This window comes from Pseudorca crassidens, chromosome X (genome assembly GCF_039906515.1).
Source record: "Pseudorca crassidens isolate mPseCra1 chromosome X, mPseCra1.hap1, whole genome shotgun sequence".
NCBI classification, from domain to species: domain Eukaryota; kingdom Metazoa; phylum Chordata; class Mammalia; order Artiodactyla; family Delphinidae; genus Pseudorca; species Pseudorca crassidens.
Window position 1 is genome coordinate 26,134,594 of NC_090317.1, and position 21,607 is coordinate 26,156,200.

General features: G+C 40.1%; 1 protein-coding gene across 1 annotated transcript; it reads right to left on the reverse strand.

Annotated features, from left to right (window-relative positions):
- Window positions 1-9,041: 9,041 nt before the first annotated feature.
- Window positions 9,042-19,504, reverse strand: LOC137216583 (inositol polyphosphate 5-phosphatase OCRL-like). The gene is made up of 8 exons (XM_067722680.1): window positions 19,489-19,504; window positions 16,080-16,267; window positions 12,782-13,071; window positions 12,525-12,686; window positions 11,222-11,323; window positions 10,584-10,698; window positions 9,353-9,469; window positions 9,042-9,248 (listed from the first exon to the last, which is right to left on the reverse strand). Exons 1-8 carry the CDS (start codon window positions 19,502-19,504, stop codon window positions 9,057-9,059), a joined length of 1,182 nt encoding a protein of 393 aa, XP_067578781.1. The 3' UTR covers window positions 9,042-9,056.
- Between the last annotated feature and the right edge of the window lie 2,103 nt (window positions 19,505-21,607).

A 21,607-nucleotide genomic window follows, 5' to 3' on the forward strand; every position in this document is an offset into this window, starting at 1 on the left:
CTGCTTCTCACTAGCTATCTATTTTACATTTGGTAGTGTATATATGTCCATGCCACTCTCTCACTTCATCCCAGCTTACCCTTCCCCCTCCCCATGTCCTCAAGTCCATTCTCTACGTCTGCGTCTTCCTTATCTCTTGTAACAGTCTTTATTTTAAAGTCTATTTTATCTGATATGAGTATTGCTACTCCAGCTTTCTTTTGATTTCTATTTGCATGGAATATCTTTTTCCATCCCCTTACTTTCAGTCTGTGTGTGTCCCTAGATCTGAAGTGGGTCTCTTAGATAGCATATATACAGGTCTTGTTTTTTTGTTTTTGTTTTGTTTTGTTTTGTGCGGTACACGGGCCTCTCACTGTTGTGGCCTCTCCTGTTGCGGAACACAGGCTCCGGACACGCAGGCTCAGCGGCCGTGGCTCACGGGCTCAGCTGCTCCGTGGCATGTGGGATCTTCCCGGACCAGGGCACAAACCCATGTCCCCTGCATCGGCAGCCGGACTCTCAACCACTGCGCCACCAGGGAAGCCCCAGGTCTTGTTTTTATATCCATTCAGCCAGTCTGTGTCTTTTGGTTGGAGCATTTAATCCATTTACATTCAAGGTAATTATCGATATGTATGTTCCTATTACCACTTTCTTAATGGTTTTGGGTTTGTTTTTGTGAGTCTTTTTCTTCTCTTGTGTTTCCCACCGAGAGAAGTTCCTTTAGCATTTGTTGTAAATCTGGTTTGGTGGTGCTGAATTCTCTTAGCTTTTGCTTGTCTGTAAAGCTTTTGATTTCACCTTTGACTCTGAATGAGTGCTGGGTAGAGTAATCTTGGTTGTAGGTTTTTCCCTTTCATCACTTTAAGCATATCCTGCCACTCCCTTCTGGCCTGCAGAGTTTCTGCTGAAAAATCAGCTGATAACCCTTGTGTGTTATTTGTTGGGGGATTCACTTGTATGTTATTTGTTGCTTTTCCCTTGCTGCTTTTAATATTTTTTCTTTGAATTTAATTTTTGTTAGTTTGATTAATATATGTCTTGGCGTGTTTCTCCTTGGATTTATCCTGTATGGGACTCTCTGTGCTTCCTGGACTTGATTAACTATTTCCTTTCCCATATTAGGGAAGTTTTCAACCATAATCTCTTCAAATATTTTCTCAGACCCTTTCTCTTTCTCTTCTTCTTCTGGGACCCCTATAATTCGAATGTTGGTGTGTTTAAAGTTGTCCCAGAGGTCTCTGAGACTGTCCTCAGTTCTTTTCATTCTTTTTTCTTTATTCTGCTCCTCAGCAGTTATTTCCACCATTTTATCTTGCAGCTCACTTATCCATTCTTCTGCCTCAGTTATTCTGCTATTGATTCCTTCTAGTGTATTTTTCATTTCAGTTCTTGTGTTGTTCTTCACTGTTTGTTCTTTAGTTCTTCTAGGTGTTAGTTAAACATTCCTTGTATTTTCTCGATCCATGCCTCCATTCTATTTCTGAGATTCTGGATCATCTTTACCATCACTACTCTAAATTCTTTTTCAGGTAGGTTGCCTATTTCCTCTTCATTTATTTGGTCTTGTAGGGTTTTACTTTGCTCCTTCATCTGTAACATATTTTTTGTCATCCTTAAAACTGCAGGAGGACCCAGCCATCAGGAGTCCCCCAGATTTTTGTGAGTTTTACCTCCTGGATCTCTACCAGGTTCTCATAGTGAATGTCAGAGAACAATCCCCTCCTGCTTCCAGCAAGGGGAGGGGAAAAGGAAATACGCTGGAGCATTCTTTTCTCCTTAACAAGCTCTGCCCTCAGGAGAAACTATTTAATAACTAAAGCCTAACTTGCTGGGGTTTTATCAGAGCCTAACTGACCTGGGGAAGGGAAATAAATACAGCCAACTCTAGCCTTCCACCTGGGAAAAGGGAAATACCCAACTCCAGTCCACTCAAGCCATCTTGTCCCACCTAGGGGGGAGAAAAAAAACCTGAGAAGCACATGTGAAGTTCACAGTCCAGAGGGACAGGTCTCCCTTAAAGTCTGAGATCTGTCAACCCCCCAAAAAATGTACAACCTAAAAGGTGAGAATTATGTTTTATTTGGAGGAATTTCTGAGGACTTAAACCCAGAAGACAGCCTCTTAGATAGCTCTGAGGGACTGCTCTGAAGAGGTAAGGGAGGAGCCAGGATATATAGGAGGTTTTGCAAAAAAAACCAGGTAGTTGGAACATCAAAAGATTGCTGTTAATTACAGAAAACCAGACATCTCAAGTTAATGAATTTAGCACTTTTCTAAGTATAGAAAAATGTAGGAGTCTGGGCTCATTGAAATCATTCCTTTGATACGCACCTTAAGGGCCAGTACCCTGCTTTTCTCTATCCTGAATCCCCTCAGGGGGCACAGTTGAGGGTGGTTGCAGTGGCTGAAGGCTTGATGGCATCTTTTGTTTACTGATATTGCAGGCAACATTCTTCCACAGATCTAATACAGGACTATAGAGTCCGTCCCCTTCCCCCACACCCTATCATCACACCACTAAAGGCCTATTTACAGCCGTTCCTTTTACACAGTACATCATACCTGCCTATCAAGAAAAAATTACAAGACACTAAAGGGCAAAAAAACAGTTTGAAAAGATAGCGCAAGAATCATAATCAAACTCAGACGTGGCAGGGATGTAGGAATGATCAGGCCAGGAATTTAAAACAATGATTAATGGATAAAGTAGACAGCATGCAAGAACATGCAAGAACAGCATGCAAGAACAGATGGACAATGTAAACAAAGAATCAAAAAGAAATGCTAGAGATCAAAAACACTAACAAAAATGAAGAATGCTTTTGATGGGTTTATTAGTAGACTAGAAATGGCTGAGAAAAGAATCTCTAAGCTTGAGGATATCTCAATAGAAACCTCCAAAACTGAAAAGCAAGCAGATAAAAGATTGAACCTATGGCTTCCCTGGTGGCGCAGTGGTTGAGAGTCCGCCTGCCAATGCAGGGGACACGGGTTCGTGCCCCAGTCCGGGAGGATCCCACATGCTGCCGAGTGGCTGGGCCCGTGAGCCATGGCTAATGAGCCTGCGCGTCCAGAGCCTATGCTCCGCAATGGGAGAGGCCACAACAGTGAGAGGCCCGCGTACCGCAAAAAAAAAAAAAAAAAAAGATTGAACCTACCCCCCAATATCCAAGAACTGTGGAATAACTACAAAGGATGTAATATTTGCATAATGGGCATACTGGAAGGAGAAGAAAGAGAGGAAGGAACAGAAGAAATATTTGAAACAATAATTACTGAGAATTTCCCCAAATTCGTATCAGACACCAAACCACAGACCCAGGAAGCTTAGAGAACATCAAACAGGATATATGCCGAAAAAACTACACCTAAGCATATTATTTTCAAGTTACAGAAAATTAAAGATAAAGAAAAAACTCCTGAAAGAAATCAAAGGGAAAAAAAACACCTTACCTATAAAGGAGCAAAGATAAGATTTATATCCAACTTCTCAGAAACCCTGCAAGCAAGAAGAGAGTGAGTATATATAAAGTGTTGAGTGAAAAAAAAAAACCCACCAATCTAGAATTCTGTACTCTGCAACAGAATCCTTCAAAAATGAAAGAGCAATAGAGACTTTCTCAAAAAAAAAAAATTGAGGGAATTTGTTCCCAGTACACTTGCCTTGCAAGAAATGTTAAAAGAATTTTTTTAAAGAAAAGGAAAATTATAGAGATCAGAAACACAGATCTATATAAAGAAAGGAAGAGCATCAGAGAAGGAATAATTGAAGGTAAAATTAAAACTTTAATTTTTATTATTCTTAATTGATCTAACATAAAATAGTTTGTCCAAAATAATAATAGCAACACTGTATTCAACTATTATGCCTGTGTGTGTGTGTGTGTGTGCGCGTGTACAGGCACACCTCGGACATATTGCAATTCAGTTCCAGACCACAGTAAAGCATATATTGCAATAAAACTACACACAAATAAAGCTACACACAAAGTCACACAAATTTTTATTTTCCCGGTGCATAAAAAGTTATGTTTACACTATAGTGCAGTCTATTAAGTGTGTAATAGCATTATGTCTAAAAAACAATGTATATACCTTAATTTAAAAATATTTCATTACTAAAAAATGCTAATCATCATCTGAGTCTTCAGCAACTCATTATAGTAACATCAAAGAGTGCTGATCACAGATCATCATAACAAATATAATAATAATGAAAAAACTTGAAATATTTCAAGAATTACCAAAATGTGACACAGAGACACAAAACAAACAAATGCTGTTGAGAAAATGGTGCCATAGACTTGCTCGATGAAGAGTTGCCACAAACCTTCAATTTGTAAAGTACATAATATCTATGAAGTGCAATGAAGTGAGGGGCAATAAAATGAGATATGTATACGCTTATGTATAAGTGAAATAAATGACAGCAATAATACAGAAGACAGGAGGGATGTATTAGGATTATCTTGTTATTATAAGGTACTTGTACTACCTGTGAAGCAGTATAGTCTTATTTTAAAGTGAACTTAGATTCGTCATAAATGTATATTGCAAACTCTAGGGCAACCACTAAAAAAAGTTTAAAAAAAAGTATAACTGATATGCTTAGAAAGGAGAGAAAATGGAATTATATAAAATGTTCAGTTAAAACCACAAAAGGCCAAAAAAGAGAAGAAGACAAAAATAGGAACAAAGAACAAGGATAACAAGTAAAAAACAGTAACAAATATGGTGGATATTAATCCAACTATATCAATAATCACTTTGAATATCAAGAGTCTAAATGCAACAATTAAAAGACAGAGATAGTGTGGATTGAAAAAACAAGACCCAACTATATGTTGTCTACAAGAAGCCCACTTTAAATATAAAGACACATATAAATTAAAAGTAAATGGATGGAGAAAGATATACCATGCTAACACTAATCAAAAGAAAGTAGGAGTAGTTATATTAATTTCAGACAGAGCAGACTTCAGACCAAGGAAGGTTATCAGCAATAAAGAAGGGCACTACATAATGATAAAGGGGTTGATTCTCCAAAAAGACATAACAGTCCTTAATGTGTATGTGTTCAAAATCAGAGCATCAAACCAGTGAGGCAAAAACAGATAGAACTGCACAGAGAAATAGATGAACCCATTATCATAGTTGGAGACATCAACACCCCTGTATCAGAAATAGATCCAGCAGGCAAAAATTCAGTAAGGCCAAAGTTGAACTCAACAACACCATCAACCAGCTAGATATAATGGACATCTATAGACTACTTCATCAAACAACAGCAGAATACACATTATTTTCAAGCTCACATGGAACATTCACCAAGATAGACCACATTCTGGGCCAAAAACCACACCTTAACAAATTTAAAAGAATAGAAATCATACAATGCATGCTTTCAGACTACAATGGAATTAAGCTAGAAATCAATAACAACAACAACAAAAGGTAGATGGAAAATTCCGAAATACAACCCATTTCCAAATAACACATGGGTCAAAGAAGAAATCTCAATAGAAATTTGAAAATATTTTGAACTAAATTAAAATGAAAACCTAACTTGTCAAAATTTGTAAAGTACAGTAAAAGCAGTGCTTAGAGGGAAAATTACAGCATTGAATGCATATATTAGAAAATAAAAAAGATGTAAAATCAATGATCTAAGCTTCCACTTTAGCATACTAGAAAAAGAAAAGCAAATTAAATCCAAAGTTAGCAGAAGGGAAAAAATAATAAGAATTAGAGCAGAGGGACTTCCCTGGTGGTGCAGTGGTTAAGAATCCACCTGCCAATGCAGGGGACACGGGTTCGAGCCCTGGTCTGGGAAGATCCCACGTGCCTTGAAGCAACTAAGCCCGTGTGCCACAACTACTGAGCCTGCTCTCTAGAGCCCATGAGCCACAACTACTGAGCTTGCGTGCCACAACTACTGAAGCTTGTGCGCCTAGAGCCTGTACTCCTCAAGAGAAGCCACCGCACACCGCAATGAAGAGTAGCCCCCACTCGCCACAACTAGAGAAAGCCCACATGCAGCAACGAAGACCCAACACAGCCAAAAATTAATTAATTAATTTCAAAAAATAATTAGAGCAGAAATCAATGAAAATGAAAACAGGAAATCAACAGAGAAAATCACTGAAACCAAAAGCTGGTTCCTTGAAAAGATCAATGAAAGTGATAAACCTTTAGCCAGGCTAATTAAAAAAAAAGAGAGAGGATGCAAATTACTAATATCTGGAATGAAAGAAAGAACTATAGATCTAATAGTCATTAAAAACGTAACACAGGAAGGCATACCACCACCAACTTTATGCCAACAAATGTGATAACCTAGATGAAGTGAACCAATTCCTTGAAAGATACAATCTACCAAAACTCATGTTAAGAAGAAATAGACAATCTGTGGTGGGAATGTAAATTGATACAGCCACTATGGAGAACAGTATGGAGGTTCCCTAAAAAAAGTAAAAATAGAACTACCATATGACCCAGCAATCCCACTACTGGTCATATACCCTGAGAAAACCATAATTCAAAAAGAGTCATGGGGCTTACCTGGTGGCACAGTGGTTGAGAATATGCCTGCTAATACAGGGGACACGGGTTCGAGCCCTGGTCTGGGAGGATCCCACATGCCGCGGAGCAACTGGGCCCGTGAGCCACAACTACTGAGCCTGCGCGTCTGGAGCCTGTGCTCCACAACAAGAGAGGCCGCGATAGTGAGAGGCCTGTGCACCGTGATGAAGAGTGGACCCTGCTTGCCACAACTAGAGAAAGCCCTCGCACAGAAACGAAGACCCAACACAGCAAAATAAATTAACTAATTAATAAACTCCTACCCCCAACATCTTCTTAAAAAAAAAAAAGAGTCATGTACCACAATGTTCATTGCAGCTCTATTTACAATAGCCAGGACATGGAAGCAACCTAAGTGTCCATCAACAGATGAATGGATAAAGAAGATGTGGCACATATATACAATGGAATATTACTCAGCCATAAAAATAAACAAAACTGAGTTATTTGTAGTGAGGTGCATGGACCTCATACAGAGTGAAGTAAGTCAGAAAGAGAAAAACAAATACCATGTGCTAACACATATATATGGAATCTAAAAAAAAAAAAAAGAAAGGTTCTGAAGAAACTAGGGATAGGACAGGAATAAATATGCAGACATAGAGCAAGCAAGAATTACAATCCTGCAAACTCTGGAACAAAAACCACATTCACAGAAAGACAGACAAGACGAAAAGGCAGAGGGCTATGTACCAGATGAAGGAACAAGATAAAACCCCAGAAAAACAACTAAATGAAGTGGAGATAGGCAACCTTCCAGAAAAAGAATTCAGAATAATGATAGTGAAGATGATCCAGGACCTCGGAAAAAGAATGGAGGCAAAGATCGAGAAGATGCAAGAAATGTTTAACAAAGACCTAGAAGAATAAAAGAACAAACAAACAGAGATGAACAATTCAATAACTGAAATGAAAAATACACTAGAAGGAATCAATAGCAGAATAACTGAGGCAGAAGAATGGATTACTGATGTCAAGGTCTGGTTTTACCACTGTGAAACAGAATTCTATATGATCCTAATTGTTGAGACAATATGGAAAGAGGCCAACATCACTACCTTTCCCTACTCTTTCCTCAATTACCCCACTCTCTACTGATCCTAATACCCCCAAATTATCTTTTGTTTTCCTACTAATTCACATCTCAAACCACTATTCCAAATCTCATCACCCTCTCAGAATTTCAATTACTAGTATTAATTTCCTTACAACTAACCATTTACTACTAACAATCCATTCCTCAACTGATTTTTGTTTCTATCCTTATTAAGTCCCATTCTTCACTAACCTTTCACATTATCCATTGGTGTCTTTAAATCTCCACAGCCCCTTTTCTTAATGATTCACAGCCAGTAAAAAGAATAATGTAGATCTCTATTTACTGACTTGGAAAGAGATTCACAATAAATAGGATAATACAGTCCTATATAATGAGTATGTGTGTGTTTGTGTGTGCATAGAGAAAAGTCTATAACAGCACTATTCAGAAGAGATAGGGACTTCCCTGGTGGGGCAGTGGTTAAGAATCTGCCTGCCAATGGAAGGGACTTGGGTTCGATCCCTGGTCCAGGAAGATCCCACATGCTGCAGAGCAACTAAGCCTGTGTATCACAACTACTGAGCCTGCGCTCTACAGCCTGTGAGCCACAACTACTGAGGCTCGCACGCCTAGAGCCCGTGCTCCGCAACAAGAGAAGCCACCACAATGAGAAGCCCATGCGCCGCAACAAGCCACCACAATGAGAAGCCCATGCGCCGCAACGAAGAGTAGCCCCCGCTCGTCGCAACGAGAGAAAGCCCGTGCACAGCAACGAAGACCCAACTCAGCCAAAAATAAATTAAAAAAACAAAACAAAACAAAAAAACCCCAATGCCTTCTTTAAAAAGAAAACAAATCCCATTTAACTCAATATATGCAAACTTTTGTTATTTCAACATGTAATCAATACTTAAAAAGTTGAGATATTTTACATTTTTTCCCTACTAAATTCAGTGTATATGCTCACAGCACATCTCAGTTTGGACTAGCTACTTTCAAGTGCCCAACAGCCACCTATGGCTACTGGCTGTCATAACGGACAGCACAGATCTGGAAGGATACACACTGAATTGTCCACAGTGTTTTTCTTCAGAAGGAGGGACTGGCCGGGGAGAGCAGAGGTAAGAAATGAGGGATTTTTTACTTTTACCTTTTATTACATTCACAATGAACATTTCTATTTTATAATAAAAAATAATAAAAACTGATGTCAATTGACAGACCCCCCTCTACCATTACTCTAGATGCCCACTAAGAGAACTAACCTTTCCTCTGATAGCAAATCTAATTCCTCTGACTCAATGCATCTGCTATTCCTCAAACCCGCCCCCTTCTTCGTGACCCCAATCCCTAAACAATAATCTCTTCACTCTTCACATTTCTATAGCTTCTCACCACGTTTAGTCTCTTCTCACCACCACTATTCAAAGGCTAAGGAAGACTTAACCACTCACTCATGTTTCATGATGTTCAGCTGTGGGAGGGTCTGATTTGGGACCACAAAACTCATTCGTGCGCAGATGTCCTTATAATCCTGATTCCTTCTCTCAAAGTCCTCCACGTGGGCAGCCAAGTGGGAATTGACAACGCAAAAGGTAGTGTTGTGAAATACAAATCTCACAGCTACCCCACCTTTGTTTCCCTGTTAGCAAGAGTAATGATCCACAGTTAGTACAAAGATGCAACTAGCACCTGAACTTCACATGGACATAAATCATAATTGAGCTCATTTCCGAAGTAACTCACCATCTTCCCCATGATTCCAGTCCCAACTGTTTCTGTAGCAACATCACGGATATATCGCCACTGATCCTTTCTGGCAAATATCAGGAGCATCATCCCAATGAGGCGGACCAGTTGAACCTATGAGTCGCAGGGAATTAGAAGAGGTTCATGTTAATACCACTCTTTGCCACATATCGAATTCCCACAACTAATTTTCCACCAAGAAGATATAACCATGCCCTAATCTGAATCCAAATCCTCTAATTTCCCAGTGGGCCTCATAAAGAGAAAACAAAACTTCTCTGGGAAAGCTTTAATCTGGCTCTGACCAGTAGGAGTTAAAAGTCTTTGGAGACAACGAGTACACTCAGCTCTAGATTCATTATTTTAATCACTTTTTAGCCTACCGTGAGTAGGCAGCATTAAAAATTCGAATAATAATGACAAAGCCTCTATCCCAGCTTGTTCCTTTTGCCTCTTCTTCCTAGTTTCTGATTTACAATTTCCTAAGAAATTAAAATGTATAAAATAACACTCCTTTTTACTTTTAAGTCTGTGAACTAGAAATATGTCTGAAATGTGTATTAGTCTATACGAGAGGAATAACATCTTCAGGAGTCTTATCACCTATATCAGCTGCTAGAAGATGCAGATGAAAATTACTTAGACAAATGACTCCTTTTAAAGGGCTTGGTATGGTAGCCTCATAATTAAAATAACTCTTCTGGTAGCCTCTACCACGTGCCTTCTAGAGACCAACAAATTGGGCCACCTTGCTAAAGTCAACTCTATTCTTGACTTACAACCAAGTTTCGAGCTCACTGAAATTCCACAACACTCCTGTTCTTGCTCCAATTCCAAAGCTTGCCCTATGCACCCACATGCTTCAAACTGCTTTTCTGTAAAGCATCCAGTTCTGACCATGTCAGCAAACAATTTCAATCTTAAACTCTCATTGCAAAAATCACTTACCTTATGTGTCATCATTTGAATTAATTACTGCTATGAGGACAATAAAATTCTTCTTTTCTCCTAAAAACTACCTAAGCAATGAAACTATAAGATCGGGAAACTTAGGGAATTCTTTTTCTAGGAAATAGGAATAAAAAGGATTAGTCTGCCCTATTCCAGTATTACACATGGGGAAGAATTCAATTAAACCACTCTTTTGGAACAAGCTATAGATAACAGAGTAACTTCTAGTGAGTTCTACTTAGTTGTATACTAAAAAAGATAATTCAGTGCGGCTTACTTTCTTATACTTGGCTTTGGAATGCAAACCCCTCTCCACAGCCAAGGACCACTCTTGTTCCTTCACAGATTCAAAGTAGAAAAAGGCTTCTGTGCTCAAGTCCAGCTCTTGGAATCTGAGAAAACAAGAGGATGTCGGATCTACACACATCCCATAATTATCTCTGACTACCTCCTGTCCCATTTTCTGAGACATTAGATGAAACAATGCGGAAAAGATAAATTTTAGAGAACTGCTCTATTGACTCAGGTGATCAGTAAGGACAAGTAGTTTTCTTTTCAAAAGACTCCGCGCCACAGGTATATGCACAGGCTATGCAAAACACAAACAAAAAAACCTCCATAAGGGATAACTGTAGAGCTTTGTTTATATATCCTAGAAATAGTCACTGTTAGAATTAACCTCAAATCTCAGTTTCTATGAAGTATATAGTTTTCTATGGGTTTTGAGAGGATTAGATGCTTCCTTACACCAATTCAGGTATCTGTTCCTTTATGATCTCACAAATTTGACCCACAAGTTAACTCTCACATATAGTCTACAGTAGGTTTTTACAAATGGTGGGGAAAAAAGCGCAAAATGTCACGTAAACTAACACCAAACATACAGCCAAAATGAACTTCCAGACGCCATTTTACCCAATGCAGTAGATATCAGGAGGATTCGGATCACAGTTCAGCCAAGGTTCTAGCCCACTGTCTGGAGACTGGCCATTCACGTTCCATGTTCCAACAAAGAACCTAATACATGATTCCAAAACATAATTTAAAAACAAAGGTCAAGTGTGGATGGTCACAATAAGCAACATAATTTCTCAAACTGTTTTGCCACACACACACACAAAACCCTCTTGCCTGTAGAAGACAAAGGCAGTGGGCTTATTCTCTCCAAAGTTTACATCAGGTAAACCTACAGAAAGGAACCAAGTCTCTATTTAAAAAACACAAGTTTAATTGCTCTACCACATTTCCTTCCTATTACATTCCATCCAAACTCATATCTGAAGGGAGAGCTTGTGGATGGGAAAGAGGTATCTTCATGCTATAAGGATGTCTAACATGGATAACTATTCCATAAGGAGTTGTAGTTAAATCCAAAAACTCACTTCCCGAAGGATTACAAGGACATCTGTGTAGGAAATTCTGTTGAGACAGATATAGTATTAAGGGGGAAAGCAGAAGGGAAAACTCATGACTGTCTTAACTGTTTACATACAAATATAAGCATCACGGGAAATCTGAAGATCGGGAGGTTTCAGCATAGGGATATAGTCATGACTGAATTAGAATAAATGAGGCATAATGGGATAGCAGATGGGACTGGAATCTTGGACTAAAAGGGTACATGCTGTTCGAAAATAACAAAGGAAAGCGTTGCTGCTTTGAACATCGGGATACACGACACACACCACACGTAGTGAGTCCAGAAAAGAAGATATCACCAAGATGAAATGAAAAATATAATAGAGGAAAGAATCGAAGATAGACCTCCCAATCAAGATGCTTGGGTGAAACTTCCTTCAGTTAACTTCCCAAAGTAGGTAAATTAAAGTCTAGTGGTAATGGCGGACTTAATTTTCCAATATTGGCAAGAAGAAATTCAGCAGGTCAGATAGATAAACACACTTGCTTATGGAATGTACTAGGAGACAATTCTCTAGTACTTGTGAGCTTGACTTGGTTCTCTAAGAGTGGATAGAAAGGTTAGTAGAGGTGGTATCATTAGTAATTAGAAAATCCAAGGGAAATTGTAGCACTGGCATTATTTTGGATATGTATGTTATTGACCAGCATAAAGACAGGGGCTTGAATCAGCTCACCATTCTCTTCTTTATGCTTTTATTCTGAATTAAGCTAATTAAACTAATACCTTAAATACCCAAAGACCATTTTTTCCTATATGTACTAACGTTTAGCCTCAGTAAGTAGAAGAGAGACTAACCTGAAAGTCTGAATGTTGACATATTCTTTCTCTCGCTTTGCCAGGATGTGTTTGATGAGACCCTCCCGCTGCCCAGACTGGGTGTTTGGTACAAAGAGCTTCCGCATGGTATTGGTCACTTTGGGCTGTTCCTTGTTAGAAGCTTCCTTTTCACGTGGAAGCCTAGCAAATAAATGAGGAATTCAAAAGTGAAATTGCCTTAAACAATTCCCATGTGTGTCTCACACGTGGGAAATCTGTTTCAACATAGGACTTACATTCTATTCACTGAAGATGGTGGGGGTGGCGGTTCCCGATGAACCCCTGTAGGCTGATTCTGCAAATTTATTTTCTTGTCCAAATTCAAAGATGAAAAATTATCCTCAAATCCAAGAAGCCCTGAAGGACACAGAACCCAGAGTGGAAGGGGGGAAAAGATAACATCCAACTTATCCAGGATTGATAGGACTTTGTGCTCAGTGGCGTTACCAAACAGAAAGGTATAAGAGTAGTGATAACGTAGATTGGGGGAAGAAGCACATCTGTCCCTGAAGCACTGACATATTAACTAGAATGACAGTAAGTTACGTTAACTTGGAACGTGAATAATAAGAGCTAGTCTTTATAGAAGACTTTTAGCACAATGCCTGGTTGATAGTAAGGAGCTATATCATTATCTCACTTAATTGTCACAAAGACCTCATGAGGTAGGTGCTATTAAAAATCTTCCTATGTTACAGAAAAAGAAACAGAAGCTCAGAGTTGTCAAAGTAATTGGACCAAGGTCATATAACTAGTAAGTCAGAGAACGGGGATTCAAACCCAGGTAGTCTGGCTCCAGAGCCTGCACTTTTTACCCCTCTGCTAAGCTGGCACTGAAAGAGCTAATGTGCCACAGAAAGGATCAGGAGTGAACGTGAGTCAGTGGGTACGGACTTGATAAAACCACTCCATAGGAGAAGGTATCTGACACTGACATTAATCCACATTATCTTATCTGCCCAGATAAAATCTATTGACTCTGCAATAATCATAGCAACCAGGGAAAAAAAGAATCTTTTCAGTACCTGAAAAAACAGAGTTGTCCTCAGTGTCTAATTTCTGGTACCAGCTGGATGAGTCCTTTTGCTCTGGAACAAGAAGTAGAGAATCCTAAAGATGCTACCAGAAAACTATTAGAGCTAATCAATGAATTTGGTAAAGTAGCAGGATACAAAATTACTGCACAGAAATCTCTGGCATTCCTATACACTAAGGATGAAAAATCTGAAAGTGAAATCAAGAAAACACTCCCATTTACCATTGCAACAAAAAGAATAAAATATCTAGGAATAAACCTACCTAAGGAAACAAAAGACCTGTATGTAGAAAATTATAAGACACTGATGAAAGAAATTAAAGATGATACAAATAGATGGAGAGATATACCATGTTCTTGGATTGGAAGAATCAACACTGTGAAAATGACTCTACTACCCAAAGCAATCTACAGATTCAATGCAATCCCTATCAAACTACCACTGGCATTTTTCACAGAACTAGAACAAAAAATTTCACAATTTATATGGAAACACAAAAGACCCCGAATAGCCAAAGCAATCTTGAGAACGAAAAACGGAGCTGGAGGAATCAGGCTTCCTGACTTCAGACTATACTACAAAGCTACAGTAATCAAGACAGTATGGTACTGGCACTAAAACAGAAAGATAGATCAATGGAACAGGATAGAAAGTCCAGAGATAAACCCACGCACATATGGTCACCTTATCTTTGACAAAGGAGGCAGGAATGTACAGTGGAGAAAGGACAGCCTCTTCAATAAGTGGTGCTGGGAAAACTGGACAGCTACATGTAAAAGTATGAGATTAGATCACTTCCTAACACCATACACAAAAATAAGCTCAAAATGGATTAAAGACCTAAATGTAAGGCCAGAAACTATCAAACTCTCAGAGGAAAACATAGGCAGGACACTCTATGACATAAATCACAGCAAGGTCCTTTTTGACCCACCTCCTAGGGAAATGGAAATAAAAACAAAAATAAACAAATGGGACCTCATGAAACTTCAAAGCTTTTGCACAGCAAAGGAAACCATAAAGAAGACCAAAAGACAACCCTCAGAATGGGAGAAAATATTTGCAAATGAAGCAACTGACAAAGGATTAATCTCCAAAATTTATAAGCAGCTCATGCAGCTTAATAACAAAAAAACAAACAACCCAATCCAAAAATGGGCAAAAGACCTAAATAGACATTTCTCCAAAGAAGATATACAGAGTGCCAACAAACACATGAAAGAATGCTCAACATCACTAATCATTAGAGAAATGTAAATCAAAACTACAATGAGATATCATCTCACACCAGTCAGAATGGCCATCATCAAAAAATCTAGAAACAATAAATGCTGGAGAGGGTGTGGAGAAAAGGGAACCCTCTTACACTGTTGGTGGGAATGTAAATTGATACAGCCACTGTGGAGAACAGTATGGAGGTTCCTTAAAAAACTACAAATAGAACTACCATATGACCCAGCAATCCCACTACTGGGCATATACCCTGAGAAAACCATAATTCAAAAAGAGTCATGTACCAAAATGTTCATTGCAGCTCTATTTACAATAGCCCAGAGATGGAAACAACCTAAGTGTCCATCATCGGATGAATGGATAAAGAAGATGTGGCACATATATACAATGGAATATTACTCAGCCATAAAAAGAAACGAAATTGAGCTATTTGTAATGAGGTGGATAGACCTAGAGTCTGTCATACAGAGTGAAGTAAGTCAGAAAGAGAGAGACAAATACCGTATGCTAACACATATATATGGAATTTAAGAAAAAAATGTCATGAAAAACCTAGGGGTGAAACAGGAATAAAGACACAGACTTACTACTAGAGAATGGACTTGAGGCTATGGGGAGGGGGAAGGGTAAACGGTGACAAAGCGAGAGAGAGGCATGGACATATATACACTACCAAACGTAAGGTAGATAGCTAGTGGGAAGCAGCCGCAGAGCACAGGGAGATCAGCTCGGTGCTTTGTGACCGCCTGGAGGGGTGGGATAGGGATGGTGGGAGGGAGGGAGACGCAAGCGGGAAGAGATATGGGAACATATGTATATATATAACTGATTCATTTTGTTGTGAAGCTGAAACTAACATACCATTGTAAAGTAATTATACTCCAATAAAGATGTTAAAATGAAAAAAAAAAAAAAAGAAGTTGTGACTGCGCTGGAGAGATAAGGGTTATAGTCAGAATGGAATGACTATTCCATTGAATGGAATATACCATAACCAAAGGCCATTCACTCAGCACTCAAGTGCAGGGGCCAGCGCCATTTTTGAATACAAAGGAAGAGACTAAGAAAATGAGGGCAGCTCTGGGATCATCTGAGACCAGAGGAGGATTACAGTCTGCAGTAAGCTGTCCAAGGAATGAAACTGAAGATTCTGGAAATTGACTCAGTGTCCTTAAAGCTGAATAGACTTATTCCCTAACCTATCCCTGGGGCCATTCCTGAAGAAAAAAAAAAATCGCCTATCAAGGCTCTAGGGGTGAGGTACTTTGCTAATGGCCACTTGCCTCTGTACAGCATGTCCCATGCAAGTAGTAGAAAGAAAACTGCTGAGGCTTGAGTTACCTTCCTGAGCAGCAAGGACCTCTGAGAGGAACTTCAGACAGCGTTCCTCATCAGGGATTTCAAAGCGGCGCTCTCTGGTCCAGTCCCCCTGAATCCGAATTTTGCAGCCACCTAAAAAGAATGGAAATCCATGTACATATAGCTACGGAAAATAATGTTTTCTTGGGATATTTTCAACTTACCAATTTAATAGGAGAAGGTCCAGATTGCAAATATTCCAGACCTCTAACGTGTGAAGCATGCCTATAAGATCAAGGGACTGGGTGTGGTGGTGGTGCTGGGGGTGATGCACAGAGGAAAATCTAGTGAAGGCTGATAAACTGTGTAAATGAGCAGCCCGATAGAGTGATATGGTATGTACTGAAATCACAGTTTCCTACTTTCTGATATATTGCTCAAATGTCACCTCCAAAATCTAGCAGAAGATCAATTCCTCAACCATCCTCCTCCCATCTCCTAGCTGGAAATTCCTACCACTTCAAATCCAAATCATATAGTAAGAGTCTCTGAAGTGTGAAGGGAAAAAAGGAAATATGATGTTTTGTTCCTAGGTACAGACTGTACCCAGGCAATTGAATTTATAAGCTAATTAAAAAGAAAAGCATAATGGGATTGGTTTGAATTATTCTGAAAAGAAGCATGTATACCTCATTTACGTCAAGTGAAAAATGTATGTCTTGAATAAACTCACAAAAACAATATAATGACCCATGTCCAGGAGTGGTCTGGTTCAAGTACAGTCAGTTGGAAAACAGTATAATTAGAAGCAAAGTTATCTGGGACTTTAGTTTCTTATGTATATAACATACTGTCTCCCCTTTTCTAATGCCCTCTATTTACCATCAACTGTCTGGATATGGTGACCCAGGAAACCCATGTCCTTGTTTACATTCTTATTTTAACTGATTTATTACATTTATTGCTTTCTCATGGCCCTGGAAACGATAAGCTCCTTAAGGGCAAGAGGCAGGCTGCACATACCGGTTATCCAACACAACACTCTCAATGGTCTCCCAGGGTTGTTTGGGACAGAGGGGCTTCTCAGGACTCAAGACTTCCAAAGCTAAGACCGGGAAAGTCCCAGGCAAACCGGGTCGTCGGTCACTTTATTGATAACAATGACATCAGACTTCACAGACAGAAGGCATTTAATGACTCCCAAACTGGACTCTTTCACACTTGTAAATAACAAAGAGGTGAGAAAATAAAATGAAAATCCTAGTTTCTTATGGTAGAAATCCACTTCTGAACCTTTGACTCTCTCTTTCTTTGCATTTCTTTAAGTTTCTGTATTCACAGATATTTAGTGATCAGAATAAAAGAGATAAACATAGAGGAAAAAATGAAAAAGAAGGCACCCAAGAGGACCAGCAGTAAGAAAATTAACGGGGGTGCCTCTGTAAGGTGGAGAAAAAAAGAGGGGGCATGAATAAGGACTGTCAATTAGAGCAGCCTTGAAGATACGATGGGAAAACCTCCTTCAGGGCACAAGTAGTCCTCTCTTTCTCAGATAATTTATATTAAAAGTAGAAAAAAATTTAAAAAGAGCAGTTCCTACCTGATACAGACTTAGAACAAGAACACATATTCTCTCTGTCCCACAATCCTTGAAAGATATATTTTAGCAAATATAAAAAATAAACTGACCCACTTAACGGACAAAAGATTCCAGAAATTGCTTACAAAGTAACACTAGATGCTCTCTCACCACGTTGCATGGGAAAGAGGACAAATTACCCCCACCACGCAACCTTCTACTCTCCTCCCTTCCAGCCCCTCTGGCCTCTTTGTGATCAGCAAACACTCCTCTATCTTCAATTTCTCCTCTGAATACTCCCTGCATCTCTCAGTAGTTCTCAACTAAGCGTGCATTAGAATTACCAGAGACGCTTTTAGGAAATACTGCCACTTGGGGCCCCATCCCAGGCCAAGAAAACAGAATCTCTGGGGGTGAAGCCCAGGCACCGGGAGTTTCTAAAACACTCCTCCAGGTGGTCTAGTGCATCCAGACTGAAAATCAGAGTCACCTGCAAACTGGCTGGGCCCTGAGACTAGCTCCCGCTGCGGCCCTCTGAACTAGAGGCTATTTATAGCCTTTCACACCCTATGTAATTTAAGACTGATGTCCTTATTTGTCCTAATGCCATCTCCAGACCATTCCCTCTCCTCCTCCCTCATGAAAAATCCCTTCTCCTTTGAGGCTCACCCACTGGGCTATGCCAGCTTCTTCCCTTCCCTCCTCTATGGAATCATGTACCAACTTCCCAGAAACTTCCAAATCCAGGCCTGATTAAGACTTCCTCTCCACTCACAGCCCTGCTTTAACTTTGCGTCCCTGAAAAATTAGCACAGAAAGCTCAGTCAACACCTTCAATTTCCTCATCCAACGACCCTGCCCCTCCACCTCAGCCACCTACTCCCTCAGTCCCTACTGGGGCTGCCTCAGTTCTACCCTGGACCTTTCATCACAGAAACACCATCACCTCATAAATCTCTAATTCAAATATCCCACTCTGAACTGTTACTCCTTCCAGCTTACCTGCTCTTATGGGAACCTCCAGCGCACTGATCCCTCCACTTTCTCAGTATCCATTCACTTCCTCCTGCTTTCACTTCCCTTTTTATCAAACAGATGCCATCGTTTCACTCTGTTGCAAAAACCCAGAACTGCCTTACCACTCTCACTCTGCTTTGGCTAACACCTATCTGGCTAACTCCTAACCCTCAGAAATCAAAATAACTGCCTTCTCTGTACTTACGTCTGAGGGAGTAAAACCACACACACACGCACGCACGCACGCACACACACGCGCACACACATACATACACACACGCACACGCACGCACACGCACGTGTGCACACACGCACACACATACATACAACACACACGCACGCACACGCGCACACACACGCGCGCGCACACACAGACACACATACATACGCACGCACACGCACACATACACACACGCACACACATACATACACGCGCATACACATACATACGCGCGCACACGCACGCGCACACATACATACACACGCACACATACATACAACACGCACACACATACATACACACACATACATACACGCACACACGCACACACACACACCATTATAAATTGACTGCTAACCTCAACGGGGCCCTATATGATAGGAAGCAATCTAAGTTTCCATAGGCCACTTGTCTCCCACTACTATTTGGAACCACTATTCACACCTTCTCATTTATCCTCAATCTTTGGATCCCCCTCTTCTCAAGCTCTCTTCTTCATACTTTATGAGCTTTACCTCATACCTCAGAGGAAACGGAAGCCATCACATGGAAACCTACCTGTATCTGTACTCATCTTCTCCTTTCTCTTCTGATGCACGAAGGAGGAGTCCTCCTATCAAAGGCCATCTTCTTTTTGAATTGCAACCCCTCAGGTTCTCTCAGGAATCTCACAGTCATTCTCTAGACACCTCCCCCAAGTAGCTTTAACCTCTTCCTCACACAGGCTCCTTCTCATCAGCATTAAAATAAATCATGTTCTAAATCCTCCTCATTTAAAAAACAAAAAACCTTCCTGGACCCCATATCTTCCTCCAACTCCGGTCCACCTCTACATTCCCCCTTTGCAGTCAAGCTTTAAAAGACACACAGTTGCTACCTGCTCACCTGCCATTTCTCTCTTTAATCCACTCCAATATGACTTTGGCTCCTACCACCCCTCTGAAATTGCTTTGTTAAGGTCACCAATAATCTCCATAGTGCTAAATCCAACGGATACTCTTCAGTCATCTTATCAGACCTAGCAGCAGAAATCAACACTTGACCCCTCCTTGAAACAGTCTCTTCCAAAGGCTTCTATGACACCATGCTCATCTAGTTTATCTCTCTCTTTGGTCACTAATTTTAAGTGCCCTTTGAAGCATCTCCTCCTCTATCTGAACTTTAAAAAGTAGAGTGAGTTCAATCTTAAACCTTTTTCTCACTGTGTATCAGCACTGTCCAATAGGACTTTCTGTGATGATGGACATGTTCTTTAACTGCACTGTCCAATATGGTAACCAATGACCCCATGTGGCTAAGGAGTACTTGAGGAGTGCTGAGGAACTGAGAAACTGATTTTCTAATTTCGTTCTAACTAATTTAAATAGGCACATACGACTAGTGGCTATGGTATCTGAGAGCACAGCTCTATATACAGTCACATCATCTCTCATGGTTTCAAATACCCTCTATGTGCTAGAGACCCAGACTTTACTTCTGAGCTTCAGATGCATACATTCAACTGCCAATTTATCACCTACACTCAGATGTCTCAAAGAAATCTCAAAGTAAACATAGCTAAAACTGAATTCGTGACCCCTACCCCAGGAAAACTCATTCCTCCTTCAACGTTCTTATTTCTGCAAATGGTACCACCATCCACATTCATGCCAGAAATCTCGGATTCATCCTTGACACTTCAGCTCACCCCCTGCACCCACACCAACCTCTGTTGATTTAACCTCCAAAAACATTTATCAGATCTGTCCACTTCTCTCCATTCTTACTCTCTAGCTTAAACTACTGAAGGAGGCTCCTAACTGGCACCCAAACATAGGCATAAAATCCTTCATATTCTTTCAATTTTTAAAAATCTGTAAATCCAGATTCCTTCTCATGGCTTACAAGACCCTACTGGATCTGGTCCTAGCCTGTCCTACCTTAGTGCCTGAGCCTTATTTCAGGCATCCTGGCCTTCTTTCATTTCAAAGTGTCAAGCTACTTCCCAAATTGGGGCCTTTTCACATGCAGTTCCTTTTACCTGGAATACTCTTCCCCATTTTCACCTGTCTCTTACTTATCCCCTCTGGTCTCAATTTAAATGTCACTTCTTCAAAGAGGCCTTCCCTGAGTACCCTGCCTAATTTAGTTAGCACTCTTATAAACTCTCTGTATTTCTCCTTGATAGCATTTATCAAAACTGCAATTACAGGGAATTCCCTGGCAGTCCAGTGATTAGGATCCTGGGCTTCCACTGCAGAGGGCCTGGGTTTGATCCCTGGTCAGGAAACTGAAATCCCACAAACCACGCGGTGTGGCCAAAATAACCCCCACCAAAACAAACCAAAAAACCCCCCTGCAATGATACGACTATACCTTATCAGTTTAAATTCTGTTTCCTTCACTAAGTTTCATGAAGTACCATGACTACATTGCTTTCTGCTATATCCCCAGAACACAGCGCCTGGCACATGAAAGGTATTCACATGTTTATGGAATGCATTAATGGGTTATAGGCATCTACGTGACACTAGCATCAAACAGCACAGAAGCAAGAACCAAGGCTGGAGGAGCAACCTTACCTATGCTGTTCTCTACTGATTGTGCAGCACTTAGAATAGTGCCTGGCAAATAGAAGGCACTCGACAAATATTTGTTGAATAATGAATAAAAGAGGGTTTAATATTAGGGAATTAGT